The sequence below is a fragment of the Schistocerca piceifrons genome, chromosome 5 (assembly GCF_021461385.2).
Source record: "Schistocerca piceifrons isolate TAMUIC-IGC-003096 chromosome 5, iqSchPice1.1, whole genome shotgun sequence".
In the NCBI taxonomy this organism is placed as follows: Eukaryota; Metazoa; Arthropoda; class Insecta; order Orthoptera; family Acrididae; genus Schistocerca; species Schistocerca piceifrons.
This window is the reverse complement of record NC_060142.1, coordinates 393,643,866-393,658,388: the sequence shown is the minus strand read 5'-3', so window position 1 is coordinate 393,658,388 and position 14,523 is coordinate 393,643,866. Positions and strand designations below refer to the sequence as shown.

Below are 14,523 nucleotides of genomic sequence, written 5' to 3'. Positions count from 1 at the left end.
CATAGGCATGCTTATTCAAATACAGAGGAACGTAAACATGCAGGATATGGCGCTGAGGTCGGCAACACTTACATAAGATAACAAGTGTCTGGCGCAATTGTTACATCGTTTACTGCTGCTACAATGGCAGATTATCAAGATTTAAGTGAGTTTGAACGTAGTGTTAAAGTCAACGTACCAGCGATGGTACACAGCATCTACGAGGAAGCGATGAAGTGAGGATTTTCCCGTACGACCGTCTCACAAGTGTACCGTGAATATCAGGAGTCTGATAAAACATCAAAACCCCAACTTCGGGCTGCGGCCGAAAAAAGATCCTGCAAGAACGGGACCAACGACGACTGAAGAGAATCGTTAAACTTGACAGAAATCCAACCCTTCCTCAAATTGCTGCAGATTTCAATGCTGGGCCATCAACAATTGTCAGCGTGCGAACCATTCAACTAAACATCATCGATATGGGCTTTCAGAGCCGAAGGCCCACTCCTGTACCCTTGAGGACTGCACGACACAAATCTTTACGCCTGGCCTGGAGCCGTCAACATCGGCATTGGACTGTTGATGACTGGAAACATGTTGCCTGGTCGGACGAGTCTCGTTTCAAATAGCCTCGAGTGGAAAGACGTCTACGGACATGGAGACAACCTTACGAATCCATGGACCCTGCATGTCAGCAGGGGACTGTTCAAGCTGGTGAAGGCTCTGTAGTGGTATGGGGCGTGTGCATTTGGGATGATATGGGACCCATGATACTCCTACATACGACTCTGACAAGTCAGACGTAAGGATCCTGTCTGATCATCTGCATCCACTCATGTCCATTGTGCATTTCGAAGGATTTGGGCAATTCAAGCAGGGCAATGCGACACTCCACACGTCTAGAATTGCTACAGAGTGGCTCCAGGAACACACTTCTGAGTTTAAACACTTCCGCTGGCCACTAAAGTCCCCAGACATGAACATTATTGAGCATCCAGAATGAGATTTTCACTCTGCAGCGGAGTGTGTGCTGATGTGAAACTTCCTGGCAGATTAAAACTGTGTGCCCGACCGAGACTCGAACTCGGGACCTTTGCCTTTCGCGGGCAAGTGCTCTACCATCTGAGCTACCGAAGCACGACTCGCGCCCGGTCCTCACAGCTTTACTTCTGCCAGTATCTCGTCTCCTACCTTCCAAACTTTACAGAAGCTCTCCTGCGAACCTGCAGAACTACCACTCCTTTCTTTCAGGAGTGCTAGTTCTGCAGGTTCGCAGGAGAGCTTCTGTAAAGTTTGGAAGGTAGGAGACGAGATACTGGCAGAAGTAAAGCTGTGAGGACCGGGCGTGAGTCGTGCTTCGGTAGCTCAGATGGTAGAGCACTTGCCCGCGAAAGGCAAAGGTCCCGAGTTCGAGTCTCGGTCGGGCACACAGTTTTAATCTGCCAGGAAGTTTCATTATTGAGCATACCTGGAATGCCTTGCAACATGCTGTTCAGAAGAGATCTCCATCCCCTCGTACTCCTACGGATTTATGGACAGACCTGCAGAATTCATGGTTTCAGTTCCCTGCAGCACTACTTCAGACGTTCGTCGAGACCATGCCACGTCGTGCTGCGGCACTTCTGCTTGCTCGCGGGGCCCCTACTTGATATTAGGCAGGTGTACCGTTTTCTTTGCTGTTACTGAAGGACTTTTGTTTCACTGCAGAAATGGGCACGCTCTTTCAGAAAAAGTCGCTCCATGTACATTTTATTCGTAACGTGATAAATCTCACAAATGCGATCCTATACACAGAGTGGTGAATGTCATGGAAAGCACTGGAGGTGACATCGGTCATCTACTGTTGAATGCTATGCTATGTAGTTTTCTCCGTCCTTATTTTACTCAGTCCGAGTAGAGTATCTGGAAGCCTATAAGATGAAGATACTGCAAGTTAACAGCAATCACAAGGTGCGAATTGAACGATCGTATTATCAACAGTGCCATTCTGTCAGAACTCCATCCAAAAATACTACATGCACAACTCCAAAGAGAGCATTTATTTGGTATGTTTTTCGAAAATTTGTGTTTACTGTTCAATATTATTGTATTGTCTTTGAGTCAATAACTGCACAAGATAACCATCTGGTGCTTCTCACAGTTTCTACACAACATTTATCATTTATTAATTATGAAAATTGGATATATTAAATGGCTCTTGTATGTTTCACTTGATACTGTGAATTCCCGTTGTTGCTCGTATGTATGTGAAAAATACAACTAACTATCGGATATTTATTGAGAGAAGTTCCCACAAGTACATATGTAACTTCTGCTTCTCTTCTTTAGCATATACAATAACACGCTTTCCCTCTGGAATAACATTCCCATTTGCTATATTTTATTCTTCCAGCATAACGTCAGTCCTATGATGCTATACAACCAGTGCAACTGACCTTCCATCTTAACCTCACACGCTATACACCCCCTTAAAATGCCGGCCGCTGTGGCTGAGCGGTTGTAGGTGCTTCAGTCTGGAGCCGAGCAACCACTACGATCGCAGGTTTGAATCCTGCCTTGGGCATGGATGTGTGTTGTGTCCTTAGGTTCGTTAGGTTTAAGTAGTTCTAAGTTCTAGGGGTCTGATGACCTCAGATTTTAAGTCCCATAGTGCTCAGAGCCACTCCACGCACTTAAAAACAACTAACCTTCGATGTTCGGTTTACACACTGCATTGCTCCACAGCAAAGGTCGTTGGCGCAACAGAACTGTGTTTAGATAAGGTAGCAATATTTTGCTGTCTTCATTTGCCTTTCAACGTTGTAGCTTCTGCAGAGAATCTGGCAATGGTCGTACTAAGCTCGCTATCGCTACATTTGTCCGCACTGCAGCATTACATCTGAATACGACATAGAAGTGACGGAGGTGGATCTGCCAGAAGTACCTCTATAGGTTATTTAACAAGATAGTGACACAAGGCTTCTCTATTACCAGCCAAACGCAGTAACAGAATGCTTTTTGTTATACAGTCGTTTGCAAACGCACAGACTTCTGTTAAACATCAAGAATTAGCGTTATTGATGCATTAGAAATTTTCTAGTATACACAGCATGTACTGCCGCATGTCGACACTGCTGCTGCTTCTCCTCGACAAGCGAACTCGGATTCACGATACGTACTTTAGAAGCAGTCTGCGTAGGCCGCCACGCTGGCAGTTGTGCTGCGCGGGTTGCGAGAGTAAGAGGCGCGGGCAACAGGGGATCTTTCTTGTTTGTTCAGACGTGGTATTTTCTGAGCCAACACCGCTGCGACCAGAATCAACATTTCTCCTAACGGCCTACTAAAACTCGTGTTCGCTACGGCTGAGTGATGTATTCACTGAGCGTTTATAATAACATACGACCATGAGCCGTGTCAGCAACGGTGGCGCCGCTGTTTTGAATAAGCCCCCAGTTGTACCTCACTGCACTGAAAAGGTTTCATCACATGCGTTTCTTTTGCTGACGCATTGCTTTTATTAAGTGATTATTTTTGTTCTTAAAAGTGAGTGTTCTGATTTTAAAAATAATAATAAATGATATAAGTTTTATGTTAAACTACCGGCGGTCTCTTGTCTGTAGAAATATCTATCTTCCTAAAGGCACGGTGGTGTCCACCTGTTCCTTCCTTGTGCTGATCTATCCATCCCTAGGTAATTAATACAATCAACATGAAATGTTTAGCACGTTCTTGTCTTTCCTTTCCATTTTTCCCTCTACTACTCATTGCAACACCAACTAACTCTGGATGATATTTTGCGTATATGGTACATACCTGTTCCTATTTCTGATAAGGTTCTTCACTGTTGACTTTCTCCCTCGTCTTTTCTTTTTATTACTTTTTCATTTCATACTTTATCTGTCCATTTAATTTTTAAAATTTATCTGTAGTGACACCAAATATTCCCAGCTTCTTCTTTTCCGGATTTGCCATGGTTCACCTTTCTTCCCATCCAATGCCGTGCTCGGGAGGTACACTTTAAAAACTTCTCCCTCAGCTTCATATTAATGTCTGATACCAGTTTTTTTACTTATTCTAGACAGAAACAAAGTACATGGTAATTACCATTAAAAGAAAGAGTTATCAAGTTACACCACTATTGACCAACCTTAAGTAACTTCAGTTGTACTAGAAGTCACGAGCAGAAGCTCTTCTTCTATGCAAGATGCAGTGGATAGTTGAGGCTGAAGATTATCCCACGATGTTCCAACTCCAGACGAAGACGCCTGAATGACTGCACGATTCAATTCTGTCATCAGATGAGAGGGTTATCGAAAGTAGAGGCTTAGTACAGTTATTTCCGAATCAAGAAATCCACATTTGTTTTCTAGTTGTAACCGCTGTTGTTTGCAAGAACTGCTGGATCTCAACCTTGAGGCTGCTGGAAAGTGCCCATATAGTAGATGGTTTTCCTGATGAGCCTGATGTGTTCTCTCCGCACTGGAGGATACTTCATGAGGAATATCTGGTGGCGCTTTGCTTGCTGGTACAGTAGTAAAAGTGGAGTAGGTTTCAAACAGCCAATAATAAGTCTACACGTTCCCTTTAGCGCCTTGTCAAGCATGTTTCGTGGGTAGATTTGTACCAGGCTGGGCACGTTAGTCGTACGAATGCTGCACAAATCAAGGTATCTAATGACCCGAAGTATGCCACTGGTAACCGTGAGACCATGATACTAAGACTGCTAGATTTCAGAAAAGCATTGGATATCAACTTTTACCTACTGCTCAGTCGAAAGCTGCAACTAAAATTTAGAAATTCACTTTTTTGGCTAAAGGGGCCTGTACATTTTCGACACCATGCAACGGAAAATGAAACAGAATATTTACCTGATCATCTAAAAAACATGTTTTTAAATTGTTTCAGAACGTAAAACGAAAACGTCGTCTCAATTAAACGAATGTTTTACGTTAATCGCCCTACAAAGATGATTACTGATTAAATTTTTCAAACAAAATGAAGTGGTCGCTATATTTTGGGCCCCAAAATATGTTTTTTTGCTTTGTAGCCACTTTGCAAGTACTTGTCTGCAATCTACAATGACACAACTCAAAATAAGCGCGATTCTAATTAGGTTCCCAGATTAGGGCTGGCATCCAAGATATGCTACAAGATTGCATCCTAAATAATCAAACGAAAATATATATTTGAAACTAACCAGCTTATTACAGTTCTTGGATGATATAACCTTCAGTAGATAATTTGCTACCTATGCTATTTTTGGTGATTATAATCATTTAAATATGTATTTTGTACTACAAATTTTGTTTTCTGGAGTTCTAAGTTGCTAAACTAAAACTGATTTGCTGTGACGTATTTGCTATCTTCATGATATTTACATTTCATGTCACTGCAAAGAGCTCCATTTTACAATGAAACTTACTTCTTGTGTTTTTGATTATTCATAGGATATATAATTTTGTTGTTTATTCAAGTTCTACAGAGATGTCATAGTAATTCTATTAAGTGCACTGATGTTATCTGCAACAAAATATGAAAAATGATAAAAATAAGACTTCTGTGACAACGTGGCATAGTAAGCAATAACATGTTACAAGAGATAGTTACCGAATAGTCACAAGTGGTTCAGTATTGATGTGCCACAAAGGCTCTACAAAAATTAATTTCCATTATATGATAAATCTAATATTTTACTGAAATTCACACAGATAAAAGCAAGTTAAATTTCTAACTATGTTTTTGGGGCTTTAATTAAATGAGATCCCTCGTCATATACCTACAAGCTAATTCAGAGACGCAATGTTTTTGAAGACAGATAATTTCCTTCACAAAACATGTTCCTGCATTGTCTAAACTATTTTCAATACTCTTCACAAATCATAGCCACATTACCGGCAGTTCCGACGGTAATCTGTTTGTTTCCGCTTGCAGAGGTCAGCTACCAGCAGTGGCGGAGCTGAACTACCTGGACAAAGTGAAGTGGCTGGAGATGTACGGCGTAGACTTGCATCCTGTGCTGGTAAGTAACTTTTCCCCATAATAAAGACCGTTCTAAAGCAAACAAAATGGGCAGCCTTCTTACAGCTTTTGAATACAACCTTCCAGTCTACAACAAACAGCTGCTTTCTCTAATATCTCACTGACAGAATTATTTCTTAGAAGCTTGCCTTGCTGTTCCTTAACACCATCTTTCCCCATATTAAAACCCACCCACCTACCCACTCACTCACACACTCTCGCTCACACACACTCGCTCTCACACACACACACACACACACACACACACACACACACACGTGTGTGTGTGTGTGTGTGTGTGTGTGTGTGTGTGTGTGTGTGTAGGTTTTACACGCACTATGTAATCAAAAGTATCCGTACACCCGGCTGAAAATTACTTACAAGTTCGTGGCACCCTCCATCGATAATGCTGGAATTCAGTATGGTGTTGGCCCACCCTTAACCTTGATGACAGCTTCCACTCTCGCAGGCATACGTTCAATCAGGTACTGTAAGGTTTCTTGAGGAATGGTAGCCCATTCTTCAGGGAGTGCTGCATTGAGGACAGGTATCGATGTCGGTCGGTGAGGCCTCGCACAAAGTTGGCGTTCCGAAACGTCCCAAAGATGTTATGTAGGATTCAGGTCAGGACTCTCTGCAGGCCAGTCTATTACAGGGATGTTATTGTCCTGTAACCACTCCGCCACAGGCCGAGCATTATGAACAGATGCTCGATCGTGTTGAAAGATGCAGTCGCCACCCCCGAATTGCTCTTCGACAGTGGGAAGCAAGAAGGTGCTTAAAACATCAGTGTAGGCCTGTGCTGTGATAGTGCCACGCAAAACAACAAGGGGTGCAAGCTCCCTGCATGAAAAACACGACCACACCATAACACCACAGCCTCGGAATTTTACTATTGGCACTACCCACGCTGGCAGATGACGTTTACTGGACATTCGCCATACCCACACCCTGACATCGGGTGGCCACATTGTGTACCGTGATTCGTCACTCAAATGGTTCAAATTGCTCTGAGCACTATGGGACTTAACTTCTGAGATCATCAGTCCCCTAGAACTTAGAACTACTTAAACCTAACTAACCCAAGGACATCACACACATCCATGCCCGAGGCAGGATTCGAACCTGCGACCGTAGCGGTAGCGCGGTTCCAGACTGTAGCCCCTAGAACAGCTCAGCCACTCCGGCCGGCTGATTCGTCACTCCACACAACGTTTTTCCACTGTACGGTCGTCCAATGTTTACGCTTCTTACACCAAGCGAGGCGTCGTTTGCCATTTGCCGGCGTGATGTGTGGCTTATGGGCAGCCGTTCGACCATGAAATCCAAGTATTCCACCTCCTGCTTAACTCTTATAGTACTTGCAGTTGATACTGATGCAGTTTGTAATTCCTGCGTGATGGTTTGCGTAGATGTCTGCCTATTACACATTACGACCCTATTCAACTGGCGGCTGTCTCTGTCAGTCAAGTGACACCCAATCACCTCACCACGTTCGAAGTCCGTGAATTCCGCGAAGCGCCCCATTCTGCTCTCTCACGACGTCTAATGACCACTGAGGTCGATGATATGGAGTAGCTGCCGGTAGGTGTCATCACAATGCGCCTAATATGAAAAACGTATGTTTTTGGGTGTGTCCGGATACTTTTGATCACATAGTGTACACCTTGCATTGTGACAAGATGTGAACTATATGAGTAGCATCTAATGTGAACACAAAACAAAGCGACATTTAACCTTTTGAACGTCATTCAGTGACTGAGAAATAGTCAAATCTCCAGTGATAAATTTCCTCTCTTGGCCAGTTTAGCTAGTTGTACGCATATTGAGGGAATGGTCAGAGAAGGACCCAGCAGCAGTCTGTATCATGGAGCCGCTAGCAGTGTGTGTCCTGGTCGAACCGTTCTGCAGGGGGGCACATACATGTGACTGACAAGCTTGTCTCACCAACAGAATTATTTGTTAGCAACTTGCCTTACTGTGCCCTCTCACCCTCTCTCCCCACAATAAGAACACACACACAAAATTCCATGTTCCTTCGAGTCATCAGTTTGTCACCTGCCTTTGACATGGGCGTTGTAGAACTGTCGTCTCTGTAGAGCAGCAAGAAACCTTTGTTGGGTCCATTTGACTTACAACATCCTATCGCAAGGTGTCCACAGTATTACTGTTAGGCGGGGTAGGTCTGCTTAGGACAGTATTGTCTGGTGAAATAGTTCTTTTTCCATGTGTCTCCGGCTGGCTAGTTTCCTCGAACAAACAGAAACCCCTGACAAAGTAACTCAAAATACCGGTCATCGGTCTGCAGTGTAGCGCTCGATCATCCTGTGTGGGGACCTTTTGTGCGACGAACTTAAGCTTCAAAACTGAAAGCAGAATTAAAGATCACAGACATTAATATTTAGATACCTACCAACTTTGACTTCGACTTGCCTCCATTCTACTAATCTACACCTCCCTTTCCCCTCTCCTTTCCCACCCCCCTACCCCCCAAAAAGAAGATCCCTAGACAGATACCGTTAGATCTAGGTGGCTGCAGGCTGTAAAGTAGCAGCTTAAACGTACATTTCTCTCGAATGTACGATGTCTATTTAAGAAGTAATTTAGCATGTCGTTATAGTCCACTCAGCGTGATTTTTTAGTTGTTCTGTTGGTAACCACGTCTGAAAACTGATTTACAGTATTAGTCATATCGCTTACTTATTGCCGGCCGGTGTGGCCGTGCGGTTAAAGGCGCTTCAATCTGGAACCGCATGACCGCTACGGTCGGAGGTTAGAATCCTGCCTCGGGCATGGATGTGTGTGATTTCCTTAGGTTAGTTAGGTTTAATTAGTTCTAAGTTCTAGGCGACTGATGACCTCAGAAGTTAAGTCGCATAGTGCTCAGAGCCATAGCATACTTATTCTTCTGACAGCTGTTAAAAAGGGTACTGTGTTATTGTAGCATTAGCGATTCTTTATTGTGTATAAAAATGGATCAGAGAATTTAAATGAAATGTTGTTGTAAGAATAGAATGAAGTGCAGGGAAGTTTTAGAAATGTTAAATATTGCTTTCGGGTGTCTGTTATGAGTAACTCAACCTGCTTCCAAATTTTCTGAATTTCTAGCAAAACCAGTAGCGAGTGCAAATCGCATAACAGCCGATGGATTACAGGTTTAGGGATATGACGTGTAGATTAAGGTTCAATCGTGTCAGTGTAACCATTCCGCATCGCCAAGGCCGGAAGAAGCTCCACAAGGCCGCTCGAATGTGAAAGATACGCTCACTGTTTCATTCGATTTTGTCCGTGTAATGCACCATGAGTTCTCCCATAAGGTCGAAAAGTCAATAAGGAGTAATACTTAAAATTTCAATACTATCTGCATGGAGGAATTCGAAAAAAATCCCGGATTTGTAGCGAAACGCTTCTTCGCTTTTGCACCGCTTTGTAAGTTATTGCTTGTTCGTGAATCTTTGACGAAAAACAGTACTGTAATGATACCTCAACCTCCATATTCGGCAGATATGGTTCAATTCGACTTTTTTCTGTTCGCAAAAGTAAAGTAAACTTTACACAGGCGTCGTCTGACAATCAGAGGTGAGATAAAAACGCACTGCTGAGAAAGCTAGAAGCTTTCGCAAAGGTAATATTCCAGACCTGTTTCGGAGATTGGAAAAAGCTCTGTCGTAAGTGTATAATACATAATAGGGATTATTTTTAAGGGAATAGCATTCATGTAGACGAAAAAATAAATAAATTGTTGAAACTTCTTGGACTCACCTTGTATAGATATTGTAAAGCCAATAGTTTCCGTGTGACACTTCCTTAAAACAAGACCGCGGTAATAACAAATCCAAATTACGTTCCCTTCTGGCTTTGTAGCGTTTCGCTATATTTTGGAAACCAGTGTGTATTTGAAAACCCCTCGAAGATTTGATAGGACCAGCGACCCAAAGTGTCCATATCAGAATGTATATAGAGTATATTTTTTCCTCCCTCCGAACCTCTGAGCCCGTGCTTGTGAGAACGCGTGCCGTGGTCGGTGTGGCATGGTGTGGCGTGGGTGTTCCTTCCGGCCCGCACACGGCAGGCTTCCTCATCAGGCATCAGCCGTCCAGCGCCCTCCGCTCAAAGGAGCTGAGCTGCCTCTTAGCCTTCCTGGCCTTTTGCGGGGTTAGTTCCGAGCGGTTCTCCTGCAGATCAAATGGAGCCGCCAAGTGCCGGCGGCGGGGTAGGGAGGGCAGGGGAAGCCAAGGAGCACGAGGGGCAGCGAGAGCTGGGCCACGTAAACCGACTCGACTGGCAAAGAACATCGGAGGTGCCACGCAAAGGACTGCGGAATCCCAGCGGCTGCGTGCGGCCAGTCTGCTGTGGGGCCTGAGACTGTTCATAGCCACAGCGAGTCGCAACAGGACGCCCCAAGACCCTTGCAACAGAGCATACTAATGAGTAAATTCTTTTCGTCTTTTCAAATCCACGAATACTGACTGTGACAAAACTTTATAAAAATAGCAAGAAATTACTAATTTGGATATCTGTGTTGAACCAAGAATTCATAACTAAATCCTGCCACAATGAAGTAAAATACGTTCATTCATTACCTCAAATCTCAATCTCTTCAAAATAGTACCTATCTTAGTAAATGCCTCATTCAGTGCATAATGATAATATTCCATTTGTAATAATAGTAACTTCCATCAGATCAATAAAATAATTCCTAAGAGCACAATGTTCTGTGTCCTTCCTGTCCAGTCTCATTGCCAGGACATCCCACTACAACTCCCTTCTCCTCTTCTCACGATCAACACGTAACACCTACTTATCTTCGCACTGTATCTGACGAGACTGTTCGACATAAAAAAAACAATACAAATATTACATGCGCGTCCTAAGGCATCCAAAAACAAGAAAATTACCATTAAAATTATATATACACACACACCTTTCACTAGATGTATCGTGTGAAAGATGGACAACATATGTGAACTGTGAGGTGCATGTTTCCCTTGTGACAGCCTGTCACCTGATCCAAAACGGATCCTGCACCGTGACGTTTCACCGCGATGTTTTCAATGACGGAACGTGGCGAGCTAAACCGTTTCAGAGGAACTACTCTCGAGTAGCTGGCGACTAACAAATTGCTGATCAAAAGTCTCTCGACACGTGTCACTATACATTAATAGTGGGTGTATCCATCTTTGCCTTTGGAGGAATGGCAGCCTGTCCCTCCGCACGATCCAGAACCAGAGATGATGTTGGACGATAGGGTCTGGGGCGAAGTCGATGTTTCGACTCACCCCAAACGCGTTCCATTGGGCACAGGTATGGACGCTGTGCAGATTCATTTCAGGAGTGTCATTGTCCACAAACCACAACCTCACAGGTGCTACTGTATGACAGGGTGCATTGTCATGATGATACAAACTACCATCGTCTCCAAACTCTTATATAAGCAGTACAGAATGGTGTACAATGTGTTCGCATGCTTCTGCATTTAGCATTTTCTTAACCACAGCCTAACCACGAAGAACTACCTACCGTAACACCACCTCCTCCGTAGTTCCCTGCTGGCACTACACGCAACAAGCGTTAATATTCTCCAGGCATTCGCCAAATCCAAACCCTTCCATATGACTTTTACAGGGGCGTGATTCATCACTCCAAATCACTCGTTTCTAGTCATCCAATGTCCAGCAGCGTCGTTCTTTGGACCCACTTAAGCACTGTTTAGCACTGACTATACACATTTGAGTCTTATGAAAAATTGCTGACCGCTGCATCCCATTCTTTTTAACTCCCTACGGGCAGTCTCTGTGCTAGCTCGACCGCCGATTTGGAATTCATGAGAGTTTCCTTCCGCTGGTTTTACACTATTCTGTACAACCACCGTCCGCAACGCTCAGCGATCCCTGTCCGTGGCAACATTTAGTTATGATTTCTTGGTTCAACACAGATATCCAAATTAGTAATTTCTTGCTATGTTTATAAAGTTTTGTCACAGTCAGTGTTCATGGATTTGAAAAGACGAAAAGAATTTACTCATTAGTATGCTCTGTTGCAAGGGTCTTGGGGCGTCCTGTTGCGACTCGCTGTGGCTATGAACAGTCTCAGACCCCAAGGCACACTGGCCGCACGCAGTCGCCGGCATTCCGCGGTCGTTTGCGTGGCACCTATGATGTTCTTTGCCAGTCGAGTCGGTTTACGTGGCCCAGGCCTGACTGGTCTTGGTTTAGATGTGGTTGTTCCTTAGCGTTTCCACTTCACAGTCAAATCACGAAAAGTCGACTTGGGATAGTTTAGAAGGTTTGAAATGTTCGTGATGAATTCGTTACTCAAGTGACTTCCAATGAATCCATCTTGACGCGGTGCCCCATTGCAGACTGCTAACGAAGGTACGAGCATATGGACTAGGTGTCCAGATATTTGAGTGGCTCGAAGACTTCTTAAATACTAAAACCCGGTATATTGTCCTCGACGGCGAGCGTTAGCAGTGATAAGGGTGTCGTGAGGAGTCTGCCAGGGAAGTGTTACAGGAGGACTATTGTTTTCTATGTAGATAAATGATCTGGCGGACAGGGGAGAACTGAAATCGGTGGTTGTTTCTACATCTACATCTACATTTCTACTCCGCACGCCACCCAACGGTATGTGGCGGAGGGCACTTTACGTGCCACTGTCATTATCTCCCTTTTCTGTTCCAGTCGCGTATGGTTCGCGGGAAGAACGACTGCCGGAAAGCCTCCGTGCACACTCGAATCTCTCTAATTTTACATTCGTGATCTCCTCGGGAGGTATAAGTAGGGGGAAGCAATATATTCGATACCTCATCCCGAAACGCACGCTCTCGCAACCTGGACAGCAAGCTAAACCGCGATGCAGAGCGCCTCTCTTGCAGAGTCTGCCACTTGAGGTTGCTAAACATCTCCGTAACGCTATCACGCTTACCATATAACACTGTGACGAAGCGCGCCGCTCTTCTTTGGATCTTATCTCCTCTGTCAACCCGACATGGTACGGATCCCACACTGATGAGCAATACTCAAGTATAGGTCGAACGAGTGTTTTGTAAGGCACCTCCTGTGGCTGTGTTGCTGATGATGCTGTGGTGTACGGTAAGATGTCGAGGTTGAGTGACTATAGAATGGTTCAGACAAACTTCCTAGTTGGTGTGATGAACGGCAGCCAGCTTTAAATGTAGAAAAATGTAAGTCAATGTGGATGAGTAGGAAAAATAAAACCCCTAATGTAACAGCATATTTAGTGTGGTGCTTGACACCAAAAAAATGGCTCTGAGCACTATGGGACTTTACATCTGAGGTCATCAGTCCCCTAGAACTCGGAACTACTTAAAACTAACCTAAGGACATCACACACATCCATGCCCGAGGCAGGATTCGAACCTGCGACCGTAGCGGTCGCGCGGTTCCAGACTGAAGCGCCTAGAACCGATCGTGCTTGACACAGTCACGTCATTTAAATCTCGGCGTAATGTTGCAAAGCGATATGAAATGTAACGGGCATGTAAGGATTATGGTAGAGAAGGCGAATGGTGGACTTCGGTTTATTGCAGAATTTTGGGAAAGTGTCGTTCATCTGTAAAGGAGGCCGCATATAGAACGATAGTGCGACCTGTTCTTGAGTAGGCCTGCTCGAATATTTGGGATTCGCACCAGACTGGATAAAGGAAGACGTCGAAGTAATTAAGAGGCTCGTTGGTTCGGAAACATGCAAGTCTTACGGAGATGCTTCGGGAACTGAAATGGGAATCCCTGGGAGGAAGGCGAAGCTGTCGGCCGGGGTGGCCGAGCAGTTCTAGGTGCTTCAGTCTGGCTGGAGCCGCGCGACCGCTACGATCGCAGGTTCGAATCCTGCCATGGGCATGGATGTGTGTGATGTCCTTAGGTTGGTTAGGTTTAAGTAGTTCTAAGTTCTAGGGGACTGATGACCTCAGAAGTTTAGTCCCGTAGTGCTCAGAGCCATTTTTGAACCTCTCGTGACATCTAATGGTAAGTTCCGCATTACGTAGGGGTGTCCAGATACTTTTGTCAGATAGTGTATGCTGAATTCGGATGACCGATTTGGCCGCAGCTTATGGCCTCTGCTTGACAGTATCGCGACCGAGCCGATGGATCTGGAAAAGAGGCAACGAGGCTAGCAGGTACCTAGCCCGGACGCGATAGCCGCGGTTGTGCGCGGAGGAGAGATAGACGCTGGTCGGGGCCGGCTCGGCGTGTTCTTGAATAATGCACGCCGCTGACCGCGCCTGACAAATTGAGGCCGCCCTGCTACCGCCGCTGCCGCCGTGGCGCGATTTATGCTCGTGACGTGGGGCGGGAGGCGCGCCGGCGAGGCGGCCGGGAAGCGCTGGGCGCGAGCTCAGAGCGGCGACCGGGGCGCGACTCGGCCGATGCGTATCGCCGCTGCAAGAAGCTGCCGGCGCGCCATTAATCCGCCCGACGCCGGGCTTTTTGCTCGGCCACACCCCGCACCTGTGCTGTGCCGCAGATAAATCCACTTCTCACCAGCCTCTCCGTGCGCACAATGCCGTCGCCGAGCGCGCGTCTC

At 45.2% G+C, this 14,523-nt stretch overlaps 1 protein-coding gene across 1 annotated transcript in view; it reads left to right on the top strand.

Moving 5' to 3' along the window:
- Window positions 1-14,523, top strand: part of LOC124799024 (band 4.1-like protein 4) — a 578,366-nt gene that overhangs the window by 462,870 nt on the left and 100,973 nt on the right. Inside the window, exon 7 of the mRNA XM_047262561.1 lies at window positions 5,890-5,977. Within this exon, the coding sequence (XP_047118517.1) occupies window positions 5,890-5,977 (88 nt within the window). The remainder of the gene's footprint in view (window positions 1-5,889; window positions 5,978-14,523) is intronic.